General features: G+C 51.2%; 2 protein-coding genes across 2 annotated transcripts; both read left to right on the forward strand.

Moving 5' to 3' along the window:
* Positions 1 to 4,280: 4,280 nt before the first annotated feature.
* Positions 4,281 to 8,886, forward strand: DEU56DRAFT_912660 (uncharacterized protein; the record flags this gene model as incomplete). The annotated part of the gene is made up of 11 exons (XM_041357430.1): positions 4,281 to 4,322; positions 4,395 to 4,992; positions 5,322 to 5,665; positions 5,722 to 6,258; positions 6,321 to 6,467; positions 6,527 to 7,264; positions 7,691 to 7,825; positions 7,896 to 8,475; positions 8,542 to 8,610; positions 8,672 to 8,725; positions 8,780 to 8,886. The coding sequence occupies 11 exons, from the start codon at positions 4,281 to 4,283 to the stop codon at positions 8,884 to 8,886; spliced, it is 3,351 nt and encodes a 1,116-aa protein (XP_041208659.1).
* A 1,599-nt stretch (positions 8,887 to 10,485) lies between these two features.
* On the forward strand, positions 10,486 to 14,035 carry DEU56DRAFT_756040 (uncharacterized protein; the record flags this gene model as incomplete). The annotated part of the gene is made up of 8 exons (XM_041349972.1): positions 10,486 to 10,508; positions 10,578 to 11,390; positions 11,720 to 12,001; positions 12,065 to 12,258; positions 12,281 to 12,905; positions 12,963 to 13,062; positions 13,183 to 13,442; positions 13,480 to 14,035. 8 exons carry the CDS (start codon positions 10,486 to 10,488, stop codon positions 14,033 to 14,035), a joined length of 2,853 nt encoding a protein of 950 aa, XP_041208660.1.
* Between the last annotated feature and the right edge of the window lie 189 nt (positions 14,036 to 14,224).

A 14,224-nucleotide genomic window follows, 5' to 3' on the forward strand; every position in this document is an offset into this window, starting at 1 on the left:
TTCGAGTTCGAACCAGTTCGAACCGCCGAACGCAACATGAAATTAGCAAAATTTTCCAAGTACGAACAATTGTAGTAGGCTAGACTATTCAACAATAAACATTTGAGGAGCAACGAGCTCAGCCTGCACCATTGCTGAGACATGGCCTTGACGGTACGCACTTTTTAACAGTTGAAGTGCCTCGAATGTCTCTGGAAGCAAGCAGTTGCGACGTGTGGTGCCGGTGATGCCACCACTTGAGAATGCCCGTTCAGATGCTACCGCAGACCCCTGAATAGCGAGGTAGTCTTTTGCGATGCGAGCAACAGTGGGATACTGAACCGAGTGATGCTTTAAAAAAATAATTGTCAGCTTCAAGTTACACGGAATATTAAGGATATGAGGGAAGTGAACTTACACCCCACCATGCGACTACATTCTCAACATCCTCCAGTGGTGCAGCTAAGTAGTCCTCCAATTCCCGACGAGGCCTTTGACGAGCTGCATCGTGTGAGACGCGAGCTTTGATTGCATCGCGCATCCAGCTCTGGCCGTAGGAACCTTGGCGTGAGAGGGATGGTGTAGCAGAATGTGTCGTCGCGGCAGATGAAGGAGGGGCACGATAATACTGATCAAACTAGATACTAAGTTAGTGCGCAGACAATTTATTGAGATACCCATGGACTTACCACATCTTCGAGCCGTTTCACTCCATCAGCAAAGTCTTGAGACGCCCATTTTGCCTTAGCGTAGGCAACTTTGTAGTTAGGGTCGAGGGCTGCATGAAAGTAAGAGTGTTGTCAAAATGAGGATGTGTGAATTAAGAATGGGGCACGTACCAAGGCAGATGAAGTAGACATCTGTGTCATTTGTCTTGCGGTACCACTTAGCCAGATTGTCTAGGCCGGATGTGACAGATGCTGAAAGTATGTCGAATGTTGAAGTGCCAGCCATGCGTTCCCACGTCTCTTGAAGATATTCGAGGACAGGAATGGTGCGCCAGACTGTAGGTTCCCGAGTAGCCGAGAAAGTCTGTTGAGCGTTAGCAGGCTCCTGCGCAGTGTAGTGCTAGTTAATACAGAAGGTGAAAAAAAGACAGTTGAAGGAACTGACCTGTAGCACGTCTCGAATCAATTCCAACTTTGCCCACTCCTGTTGTGTGAGCTTGAATGCCGAATATGTTTTCCCTTGTAAGTTGGGGACTTCTTCGCTGTCGTCAGCAAGTTGCGTGAACCTGTTCACTCCCTTAAATTCAAATAAATTAGATAGAACATAACACTTAATATAAAACAAACCTTGCGTAAACGAATCACTCGCTCCAACATCTTGAAGAGTGATGCCCAACGTGTTCGAACCCATTTGAGAAGTTCGAGGGTGGGGAGGTCAACCTCAGCGCAGCACTTCTTGAAGAAAACACGAGCTTGCGGGGACTTTCGTATCTGCGTGACAAGTGAAAGGGCTTTACCGATAGTATCAGCAACGTCGAAATCAGTCTCGTCGTCATCGTCGTCGTCATCGTCTTCTGCTGTCTTCTTGAGTAAAGCGCTGGCGGATGTCGGGGCAACCCTCTCAACGAAATGCTTTGCTGCAAGATGCAGCGCGTGTTCCATACAGCGAACACGATGTTCGACTGGGTCCCAGTTGATGCCATAAGGGTCGATCTCCAATGCGACAGTTCGGATCGCTGTGTCATTGTTTGTGGCGTTGTCAGCTGTGAACCAGCCAACCTATGATCAAACAATTAGATAAACAGTAAGTACAACAACATAGATGCTCACCTTTTTGCGTATATCATACTTATCGATCACTTCGATCAAAATACCACCAATGTTAGCGCCGCTGTGGTTACCCTTGATGAGCCTAAAGGCAAGTTGCTCCGTCTTAAGTTCCCACTCCTGAGGTTTGTCTGCGGGTGAGTCGATGTAATGGGCGGTGACGGAAAGGAACGGGTCGCCTGGTTCAGAAGTCCAGGAGTCGAATGTCATCGAAATCTTGCTGTCAACGTGCTATGACAATTATAATGAGTGAAAATCAGACAATCACAATTATTAACAAACACTTACTGCTAGTTTTTCCTTGACTCGTTCAACAGCAAGTTTTGCTCTCTCTAGAATCTCGTCTCGTGTCTTAGTGCGGTGTGGAATATCTTGATCCGAAAGACTTGGCCGAAGGTATTGCAGGAGGCGGCGAAAGGATCCTTTGTCGACAAGTTGAAATGCCTGCAATTGCGTGAGGATGTGTACGTGAAAGAAATAAATAAACAAATAGTACCTCATCCTCGGCAACGATAAGCTCGACAATATAGTCGACGAGGCCTGACTTAGAAAACTGTGGTGGCTTGGGGACAAGGGCACGATCAAGAGTTCGCTGCCCTCCGTCGGATACCTTGACATTCAAGGGAATAGCGCGCTCGTGCATGATGATGCCTTTCTCCTCGCAGCGACTCTTGTAAATCGGAAAGTGGCAGTTTGGATTCCGGGCGATGTGAGTACGACGGGTAGAAATGCTGCCTTTGAAGAAACAGTTTTGAAGAGGCACATTTGCTTCCCTATGAGATGGAAGGCAAGTTAGTAAAAAGACGCTTGAAAACGGGGAGCAAAACATACTTGCAAACGTTACACCACCATCCATCCTCACTTTCACCGGTGTGTGTGTTCTTGTGGCCTTTTTCCTCGGTGAAGATCATCCGGAGATCTGCCGTCCGCTCGTCTTTCTTTAGACTTTTGCGAACCTGGAGGTCTGATATGAGGAAAGCAGGAGAGAGTCTGAAAACACGCTTACATCTCGGTCGGCATCTCCAAATGCTTTAATTTGCTGGTAAGCTTCTTCAGCTTCAGCTTCCTTGGCTTCTTCGTCACCTGAATCTGCAACAAATGACTCATCCTTGTCGCCGTCGTCGTCGTCGTCACCGCCGCCATCATTGTCGCCAATTGTAGAAGAGCTGGTTGCAGAGACAAGCGGGCGCTTGGTGGCAGGGGGCATGGTGGTAGTACCTGAACGTTTGGCAGGAATGGCACTGCTTGCTGCTTCTCGCACCTTTGCGGAAGGCTTGATAGGCCGGCCAGAGCGACGAGAACCAGCAACAACTGTTGCAGGCATTCGGTGAGAGCCTACGAAAGAGTCCAGGGTACGAGGGCCAGGGGGCAAAGCCTTAGACGAGGATTCAGGATGGGGCGAGATGGGCATGTCGTCGTCAGGATCATGATACCATTCGATTTCGGATGCATCCTTCAAAATGCCATTAGCATTAACTGCAGAGTTAGACATGTTTTGATAAACTTACCTTGCATATACCCCACCCTTTTATTCTTGGCTGATGTTCAGCGCAAGGCCAGAACAAGATGTGAGTATTCATTTCGATCGATCGTGTTGGTGATGCAATGTCTATTCCGATCGATCGTGTCGGTGATGATGGTGCCGGTGAGGATTGCGCCGGTGATGATTTCACCGGCAAACTTACTGATGTGTCGACAGTGAGTATCCTTCGAACCTGCGGAGTCGCAGAACAGAAGCAACAAACCTGCAACTCTAATGATGGGTTCGGACCGGTTCAGACTCGTCCGAACGGGTCCGACGTCCATCCGAGACCACCCGAACGAAGAACCTATGTAAGGTTCAGTCCTGTATTGTACGTCGAACCCCTGACCGAACGGTGGTTCCGTTCGCAAAAGTTCAGGTTCGAACCTAGGTTCGGGACTGAACTGCGGCAGCACTAGATGATGGACAACATGAGAGTTAATGATTAAAATTTTGTATTGATATCTACGTAGATGTCAATAGAGGTCCGCAGATAGGCCTATCATGAACAGCGGACCATAATGGAAATCGACACAGACAATATATGAACATAGTATTATGTACACACACAAAAGTATTGTATAGATACACACACAAAATGAAAATTGACATAGACAATATAGTAACATAGTAACATAGTGTGTATAGATACACACACAAGTATGTATAGGTCCGCGGATTGACCTTTGAACAACGGCGGACGTGCCGTGGGCAAGGTGATGGTATGTTATCAGACGATCTATTGTAATTTATCAGTGTCCCCCTGCTTTCTGACTCCTCTTTCCCCTTCCGTGCCCTTCATTTCCTCGAGGCTTCTGAATTTCCGTGATCCGTCACGTGGTATCAGCACGTGACGGTCGCGGACATGAAGAAGCCTCGAGGAAATGAAGGGCACGGAAGGGGAAAGAGGAGTCAGAAAGCAGGGGGACGCTGATAAATTACAATAGATCGTCTGATAACATACCATCACCTTGCCCTACCTTGTATACAAGTCTGTGAAGAAGATGCCGCCGAAAAAAAGCAAAGGAGGAGGAGAGAATACGAAGGTAAGTGCCGATCATTAAAGAATTCGAAGAAAAGACTCACTGATAGCGTTTTAAAATATTGAATTTGATCAGGCTGATGGGGCGTCTGTGTTACATATGAACAACCGACCGATCGAAGCGATCGTTCCAACGACAGACATCGCGAAAGAGACGCAGAAGCTAGACAGCCAGGTGGCCAAGTGTAAGGTGGGGGTTGCCTGGGTTGATCTGCTTGCGATCGCAGGGCGGCTCAAGTTCGGGGTCTACAACGACCGGCCCCAGAACGAGTCTGAAACGAATAAATTAGTAGGGAGTTTCGAGACGAGCGGGATCGTGTCGATGAAGGATGTTGCGGCGATCCCGCTGATCATGAAGACCTCGCGTCTTAAGGATGCTAAATCACTCGTGAAGAATTTCGACGATCCGGAGGAGGTCCTGGAACTGGAGATGCGTGATCTCAAAGCGATCGTCGTCGCATCGGGGCAACATCGACTCGCCGCACTACAACGTTATAATCAGTCGCTCCTCGACGAGTACTCTGCACTCGAGACGAAGCGGGAGAAGATCAACGCGTTAAAACATCTTACCACAGATCATATCGCGACGTACAACGACTGTCACACTGCGATGTGTCGGGTGAAGGGCCTGCTGTACGGGATCGGGAAATGGGGTGTCACCATATATGACGAAGGTGAGTATTGTGTGCACACTCACTTATACAATAAACGACGGGTGTGCGAGACATTGTGTCGACACGTCCGCGGATGTGGATAGGCCAGTCTGCGGACGATGTGCACCTTAGCACACAAACACGTCCGCCGATGTCGACATGTCAATCCGCGGACCATACACACCTTTGTGTGTATACGTCCGCCGATGTAAGGTGATCAATCCGCGGACCATATGCACCTTAGTGTACACAGGTCCGCCGATGTAGAGTCATCAATCCGCGGACCTAATGCCATTGTTCTTCGAATGATTTATTTATTCAAACACGTATACTAACGATACACATACTAGATAAACTACTGGCGAAAGGGAACGAACTCGCGAACCATTTGAGCCGCAACAGCTCCTTGCACGAGTACAAGGAGACTGAAGAGGAGGTGCTGATCACGCTATTCAAACAGATCAAGGTGTTGTACGATTCGTCACCTGTTAACGAGCGTGATCGTCTCGCTGTCGAGCATTTGTTATCGATTCGTACGTCGCAGGAGAAGAACGCACGTCTGCACAAGGTGCTGGAGCACGAGACTTTGTGCGTGTTCCTCGCGACACGTTTGTTGCAGCTCGGACCGCACTTCAGGCATCGCCGTGAATTTACGGTGAACTGGCTTGCGAAGTCTATTAACGTTTGCATGGGCGTGAGTGGATTCGCTTTAGTATAGATGAAGGAGGGTCGACTCACCGTTATCACCAGATGTATCTCCAGTGGATCAAGATCCGCATCGAGACCTTGAGGCGCTTGAGCTCGAAGGCGATGTTCCCGAGCTATGCGGAGGTGACGGACCTGTTGGAGAAAGCAGACGCTCGCGATGCCGCCGCCATCGCCAAGGTCGCGGAATTACGCACCTCGCTGCTGCGAACCCCGAAGGCGAAGGACGATCAAGACCTTTCGCTGTGGGCGAACGTGATGGATGGCCTGGACAAGAATGCGTCGTCGGCGCTGTCGAAAATCAGCGAGCACATGGGGGAGATGAGCCCGGTGTATATCGCACCTCTGAGCATCTATCGCCAGAGCGTGGTGAAAACGCTGCAAGACGGGTGGGGACTCACGTCGAACGAGGACTACGAAGAAAACGAGATCCTCGCTCACCTCGATCGTGTGGTCGCCCGTGTCCTCCTCTATCTGACCCCAGAGCAAGGGCAAGTGCACGCCCCTGAGCCCCTCCTATGTGGTTTCGTCATGAACGAGTCATGGGACTCGTTCGTGCGCATTCAAGACGGACTGGCGGAGGTGAGTAAATTATTAATTAGTTCTAATGACGCGCAGAACTCACCTTAACATGTCGAACGAAGGTTTGCCGTTGGTTCGAGAGCCTCCTCGACTATTATCGAATGCTCCACCCGAAGACCCACACCATGGACGACTGGTCGACGGTGATGTTGCAGAACATCACCAATGACTCGCGTTTCCTTGGGAAGGGACACGAATACAGCGCCAAGGTGAGTTTCGAGGGGGGAGCGTTAACGCGACCGAATACGCTAACTATGTTGCGTCATAGATCGCGGGGATCATCTGGGAACACCGACGTACCTTGATGGTCCGACTCACGAACTACATGATCAATATGAAGCAACGCGTCGTTCCACGAGCGAAGGACAAGAAGGAGTTGATGTCGGCGTATGAGAGATTGCCGTCAGGAGAGACGATCGCGAGCGAGGCGCTCACGAAGATCCTTATGGAGAGGAGGATGAAGGCCAACAAAAATCGGGACTTAGCTTCGCAACCTTCGACCATTGCGGGTACATTGGCCCTCCACACGACTTCCTGGGATTGGCTCAGCCCTACGCTCAAGAACGCCGCCAGGGATATTGATCCCTGCATGAAGGCCATCGCTGTCGAACGATTTCATATCAGCAAGTATCGCCCCAAGATGGTGCAAGACAAATTCATCGGAGCCCTTCGTTGGCTCCTCCAGGACACGCTTACCAGAGGGGTGACGAAGATCCAGACGATGGACTACACTGGCCAGCTTGTCACCGAGCAAGAGTGGAAGTGGTGGGATGCGATCGTGTTGAGTCCGACTCAGGAGGAGCCCGACGTCGTCCTCCAGGGCATCAAAGACACCGTCATAAGGGAGCAGCGTCAGCTGCAGGAGCGTCTCGTCCTCGAGAATAACGACCGCGAGGCAATCCAGAAGCTGGTCGCGTATATCTCAAACATGCCCTGCGCATTATCCTCCTCCCCCAACAACATCCTATCCGCTGACGTCGTGACCCCGCTGAAAGAATTGATCACGGTGAGTACACGTCCGCCGTCGCTAGTATCTACATCCGCGGACGTACCTACGACTTGACACTTGGTCCGCCGTCGCTACAATCAACATGTGCGGACCTATACGTGTCTGTGTCACTATGGTCCGCCGTCGCTACACTTGACATATGCGGACCTGTGTGTGTCACCATGGTCCGCCGTCGCTACACCTGACATATGCGGACCTATACGGATCTGTGTCACCACGTACGCCGTCGCTACATCTGACATGTGCGGACATGTACATGTGTCACCACGTCCGCCGTCGCCATATACGACATGTGCGGACCTGTGTGTCTCATATGGTCCGCCGTCGCTATACACGACATGTGCGGACCTATATGTACTTACCTTATATTTCTCACTCGTATGTGTCGTGTGCCATCATTCTCGTTCTGACGTTTCTTTACAGGGGTTAGAGATAAATGCTGCGAGGAATCGTACTCGCCTGTTGAACAAGGACCCAAATATGCTCGTCGATTTGGACCAGGTCAACTTCGACCTACACATCCCCCTCTCTGAGGGTTACTTCGACGATCTGACAACGGTACGTGATTCATTCAATTCAGTTTATATTAATCCACCGCTACATACTTATATACATTTATATCGTTAAGGGATATGGTGCGGTGCCGACGACAGATAAGGAGGGAGGTGAGCAGGAGTCCGAGGAAGAACGTCCTCCGACGCCAAAGAAGAAGACCAAGAAAGGTAAGGCTCGTGTTGTAGAGGAGGAGGAGGAGGACACGCCTGTCCCAGAGACAGAGGTAGAGCGACCAGCTGTGAAGACAAAGCAGAAGAAAGGAAAGGCTCGTGCAGGCGAGCAGCAGGACACGCCTGTCCCTGCGCCTGCCACAACACAACCCTCTGCCAAAACACGCTCCAAGTCTGCACTTAGCGAAGCTATGTCTGTTTCCCCGGCGACCACGCCTCAACCAGCTGCTGCTTCCCAGCCAGCAAAACGTAAAGCTCGCCCTGTCGCAAAGAAACAGCGTCAGCCATCACCTCCCGCCATGGACGTCGATGAACATGCCGGGTCAGAAAATGTTGCACAACGTGCTTCTTCTCCCATCGAAGGCTTCTCTACCACTGACGTGAGTTGGTATGATCCTAACGCTGAGAACTTGAAGAACGATGGTCAGAAGGACGCCGAGAATCAAGACGTCATATCGGACGTCGACGAACGTCCAGGTCACGGTACGTCCGCCAATCAGCCTACCTGCCACCGCGGCTCATTTCTCATCTTGCCGTCTCTTTTCATAGCGTTAGAGCCCACCCAGCCAACGTCTCCCCTCTCGTCCCCTCCCGTCTCGTCCCCTCCCTCCGATGACGGTAAGTCGTGCTCGTGGATCCCTCGTTTGCATCGTTGCACATCATAACCTAACCCCCATAGAAGAACGCGTCACTCCAGTCGCTTCTTCATCCAAACGTGACCGTGCTGCCACTGGTGCGTCGACCTCTCGTTTCGTTTCTATTTCATTGTTCTCAACCACTTGCCAAGTCAATTCCTCCACGTCCTCCACCACTGGTCGGGGCAGGAAGAACAAGAAGAAGGCAAAGATCGTTCACAGGGACGATTCAGAGGGCACCTTCATTCCTGGCGTTTGATCTTGCGTGTCTTTCTGCCTTCAAGTACATTGTTCTTTCCCCTCCCTTACCATCGCTTTCGTCTATGCTCTTACTTGCTGTTCTCGTTCACGTACTTTGTCCTCTTCTTCGTCTCTCAAGTGTCCTTACGCGTCCGTTCGTGCTCAGTACTCGCAGGTCGTTGGTTTGCTTTCATTCATGCCTTATGCCCCGTCGTTTGCGTCTCCATCCGTCCGTATATCCTTGTCTCTCGTCGCTTGGTCTCGTTTTTGATCCGTCTGTTGTCGCTTGGCTTGATTTGTACTACGAACTATGAATGTCAATCGTGTGCTGTGTTGTGTCTCATTAATATCGTCCTCGTGCAGTTTGAGCGTCGTCCGCCTTTTCATTTGCAAGCATGAACGATCAGTCCATGCAGTTGTGCGTTGTTCTCCTCGATCATTTGTATTCTTACTAGGTGCGTTCATGCCTGCCTGCGCATGTGTCGTTCGTAGCTTTCCTTGTATCCCTCGCTAACATCCTGTGACTAGCACGCATTCTCTCGTGGTGCGTGCCCTTTGCAGTTCAGACCAGAATTCGTTCGCTCTACCTTTGATTTTTCTTTCTTTCCTCTAGGCCCCTCGAGTTTGCTACGGCATCTCTGCCTCTTTCGACCGCTTTGCATTCGCTTCGAATCCATATCTTCGAATCAACGCTGCATCCAGATCCAGATCCCGTCTTCACCAGTATTTACTCGTCTGTCTCGTTCAGTTCGTCTCCCTTCCTAGCGCATGACTTATGTTGAGTCGTTGGTCTTTCGTTTCAAGTCGTTTGTCTCTCGTTCTTTCACCTATGTGTGTTCGTGTATCATCTACGATATCGAGCTTCGCAAACACTCGAGTCCTACAGTCTTCTCCCATCTGTCAGTCTCTCTCTTCTCTCTCCATCCCTGTGTTTCATTCCTGATCTATCGCCCATTCCCTCGTCATCATTGATCGTCGATCTCAATCCATCTCCGTCATCCGACTCCTGTAAGTGCTACGTTCCATTATCATATCCCTGCCAAGTCCACTCTATTCGGTCTTTCTCGTGCCGGTGCCCTGTCGTGCTAAGCCCTTTGCAGCAAGCTTCTGACCCATAACCATCCTCGGCGCTAAATGCTAAGTCTTTACGGCCCTCTTTTATTTAATCCTCCCTCGCTTCCATCCCTAAGCACAAACTCGTCCCCCTGTGCCCATCCCCATCCCATCATCCTCCCTCCCTCATATACCACCCTCGACCTTCATCGATAGCCATCGCTTTGCTGCTTGCCTTTGTACGTCCATTCATTCATTCATTCATTCATTCATTCATTTGTCTGTTCGCTCCGTTTTCGTTTCTCATTTCCAATATCCAACATTTCAGGTACCTTGATCGATCGATCGTCCGTTGCATGCACCAAAATTTAAACTAGTTTCCATTGTCGGCACCCCTCCAATATAACTAATGGACATCCCAGCTGACCCGTTCTTTTTTTCTTCTCTACTCTTTGCGTCCTGGTGCGTCTTTCTCGCCTCTTTCCTCTAGCCTTCTCCGAGTCTTTCCAATCTCTCTCCAGCTTTCCTCCATTTGCAAACTCGCACTTTTCATTCCATCCATACAATGTCTGACCCGGAAGACCGTCTGTGAGTCTCCACGCGTGTATTTATTCTACTGACTACTGACGACCCTTGCTCGCCCACCTCTTGTTCCAGCTTCGACAGCGATGACGACGATCTCGCCACCTTCACCTTTCAAGGTGCCGCTGCTGCTCGAGATGGCGATCAAGACGAGCCTCGTCCTTTCGATCTTGCCGATGTTCCTGCCTCGGTCGAGGCAGAAGATGCCTTGCCTCAGAGCCAGATCTTCGAGTCTCTCTTCATGACCCAGGATGGCGCACGTTCCACCGGTCGTACCTGGGAGCAGACAAAGGTACAGCCCATCAATCTCTCCGCCCTCGCCAGGACCTTCAAAAAGGGAGACAAAGCCGCCGCAATAAATTTATTGCATCGTCGCTCCCTTCTTCGCTTCGACAACGACTTGTGCTACGACAACGAAGACCAGATGCTCTTGTGGGACGCCTCCAATCATTTCCTCGACTTTTGCCTCATCGTAGGGGGATCCATTGGTTTGCACGCCTTGCTTCCGAACAAGCTCGTCGACCACACCTTTTCCATCGCCCTCAACCTCTGTCTCCCCTCCCGTCTCTTTTGCCCCAAGTTCGGCAAGTTGGGCTTCGATCCTACCGGGTGCATGATGGCCATCGGCACCGGCCCTGCATGCCAATTCTGGTTGGCTTTTTGCCCGCAAGAAAACCTCGATGACCTCGACATCGCCAACAACGTCCCCCTCCTCAGCGAAAGACAACACGGCGACACCAGACTCTCCTCCTCTCACTTCCGCATGGCCGTCATGTTCATGGCTTACGCATTGTCCAGAATCCCCAATCTCCCCATCTACGTCATGCACCATTACGGCACCGATGACGACCTAAGCGCCTGGAGAATCAAGGATGTCTCCAACATATAGTGAGTCTTCCGCATCCTATTTGGTCCGCACTAGTAGCCTATTGCCACGGCGGTTCTCTTGTCCATTTTATATGGTAATATATCATGTCGTACATCCCATTTGGTCCGCACTAGTGGCCTATAGCCACGGCGGGTCTCCCTGCCATCTCAGACATTCATACATGATGATACATACGTGCAACTTCATCTTTTATATGCACATCTCGTCCATTTCCTTATTTGGTCCGCTCTGTGAGGGTGTAGCGACGGCGGGTCATCCTCTCATTTCATTTCAGTCAAGCACTTATGGAACGCAGCTGATCAATATTTATTTTATCTATTTTATCTAGCTCGCAGGCAACTTGGGACTTGCGTCTCACAGATTTGCAGGAGCTCAACAACATAATCGCATCAGACTGGGAACAGTGGGTCGCAGATGCACCCCGCTCTTGGAAAAAGGATGGCTGGCTTCTCAGTCGCACCCCAGTAGCCATCACCTGCCGTTACGGCCAGAACCAGCCGATTGCAACCGCAACAGACCAAGCACAAGTCCTCGAAGCAAAGAATTGGCACGCCGAGAGATCGTATTCCAACATAAGGTACATCTCCGTCGCTATCGCCACAGACGTCTCGTACGTCCTCTTCGCTCATCTTTCATTTCATTTCATTTATTGATTTATTCATTCATCGATCAGATGCTTGAGGGTCAAACGCTGGGAAGAGGTCCCAAATGAAGACATCATCCTCCAGCATGGCGTCGTCTACGACTCCCCAGACCCAGACGTCCGCGAAGAGGTAGACCTCGACCTTCTCCCTCATCGCGATCCACACACCACCCGCGAAAATAACGTCTACGAGGAGAATGGACGTCGCATCCCTCGCCTCCATGGTAAGAGTCGTCGCAACACCAGACCTTGCGGTCTCCTCGTCAACTTGGAGACAATCTCCGAGTTGTTCTCCTCTTACATTCCAGACCATCCTGACGCTGCCACCGACGAAGACGCTTACGCAGGAGAACACACCTCCACCCCTTCCGTCTCCGTCTACCCCCAGGCTTTCCTTCGCACCATGGGTCACATCCAATGCGACGCTGTCCTTCCCCACTTCGCCCCTTTCATCTCAGACATCCGTCGTGCCCACATCCCGTAGACCTCGTGTAGTCGACTTGGACGACGACCAACCTTTGCCAGACGAGTACGACGTCTTCGGCGAGTCTCTCGATGGCACCCAGGGCGTTCCCCCAGTCGTCATTCCAAGCGCATGCCAGTTCTATAACGAGCTGTCCCATCGCATCCGTCCTTCCGCCGCTCTTCACGACGTGCAACAAGGCCGCATCACTTCTGCTCTCGCAGGCGCATACGGCAACGCCGCAACAAAGGTCACTCACAACACCAGAGTCCGTGAATGCAAGATGGCTCTTCCCCATCAAAAATACGACAACAAGATCGCTCTCGACGACGTCCCTCGTGCCTTGCGCCTCGAAAACATTTACATCATACAGTGCGACTCAATCAAGCCCGAAAAACGCAACGGAATGTGAGCTCCCTCCCTCTTTCAATTTCATTTCTCTCCCTCATAGTTCATTCTCCCTAGGTCCATATATAAAGACATAATCGTTCCCCTCGCGCGCGCCTGGTCTCATCCCCACCTCTTCCAAGTCCTTCGCCCCCATCTGTGCGTCTTCGCTTCCCATGTGAGTATCGTCTTTCCTTCCTCTCATTTCTCATTTCTCATCTCTCATATAATTCTTTTGATTCCTCGTCGTGCTCCTTCTCGCCGTTTTTGCATCCTCGTCTCCCTCGCCGCATCCCAGGCTTTCCCTCAAGTATATCAGTGGACCACCTTCGGCATCACTTCATTGCTCGAACGCTTGTGGCTCACCAGCTTCCCATTTTGGAAGCTGGTAATAAGCCCAGACATGAGGTCGTCGAGCTATGCTCCGTTCTCGAACGCGCCCTCGCTTACGCCACCCACCGGCAACAGCCAGAGTCATCGCCTCCAAGCTCATGAGGCCCTTGTGGTTGGTTCAGAGCCTCTTCGAGCAGGGCCTCCCGACCTTTTCCCCTTCCGTGCGTATGACCACTTCCATCACGAATCCCATCGCCATCAGCTCCGCTGATTGGCCCACTTCCGACAATCTCAACGTCCCCGCCATCGCATCCAAGCGTTCTCAAGTCTTGACTTACGGAAATGATCATTTCGAGGCGAGTTCTCTTCCATTCGTCCTCCTCATCTCTCACTCCCCTTCGTCCGTCCCCTTTCAGGCGTACAAAGCCGGCTTTCATATAGAACTGTCCATCAACAAACTATCTCCCAACGTCTTCCTCCGGTACACCACCCAGGAGCGCCACTGCATCGTCATAGCTTTGGTCGCCTTGCGCTCTTACATCGCCGACGTCAAGACCCTGGTCGCCACAGCCATCAAGAAAGAATGCGCCAGCGGCGCCAAGGACATGGAATGGACGTCGGTCCCAACAGAGACAAAGATGTTTGAAGTCTTTGCAGAGGGGTTGGCGTGCGATCATCCCCTCGGCTACAAGGAAAAGGCTTACGCAGCTCTCCTTCGATGCATCGTCGTCGACCCCGACGACTTTTCAGATGGCCTTCCCAATTCCTCGAAGGAGAAGTTGGCGTCCATGACTTCGCCGTTCGCATATGCGCCATGACTCGCGTCGAATCCCCGACTCTGTCGCCGCTGTCTCATTTTCACTGCTCCCTCCACGACCGCCTTTCGCATCGCGTATGCTCGCATGCTCAAATACGCCCTTCCAACTCTCCCGCTGCAGCGGAGAAATGCATCCAACTTGCCTACATCATCGCAGCCAACACTCTTCAGATTCAGCACATCCCCTGGC

This window comes from Suillus clintonianus (assembly GCF_016758775.1).
Source record: "Suillus clintonianus strain FC179 chromosome Unknown DEU56scaffold_34, whole genome shotgun sequence".
NCBI lineage: Eukaryota > Fungi > Basidiomycota > Agaricomycetes > Boletales > Suillaceae > Suillus > Suillus clintonianus.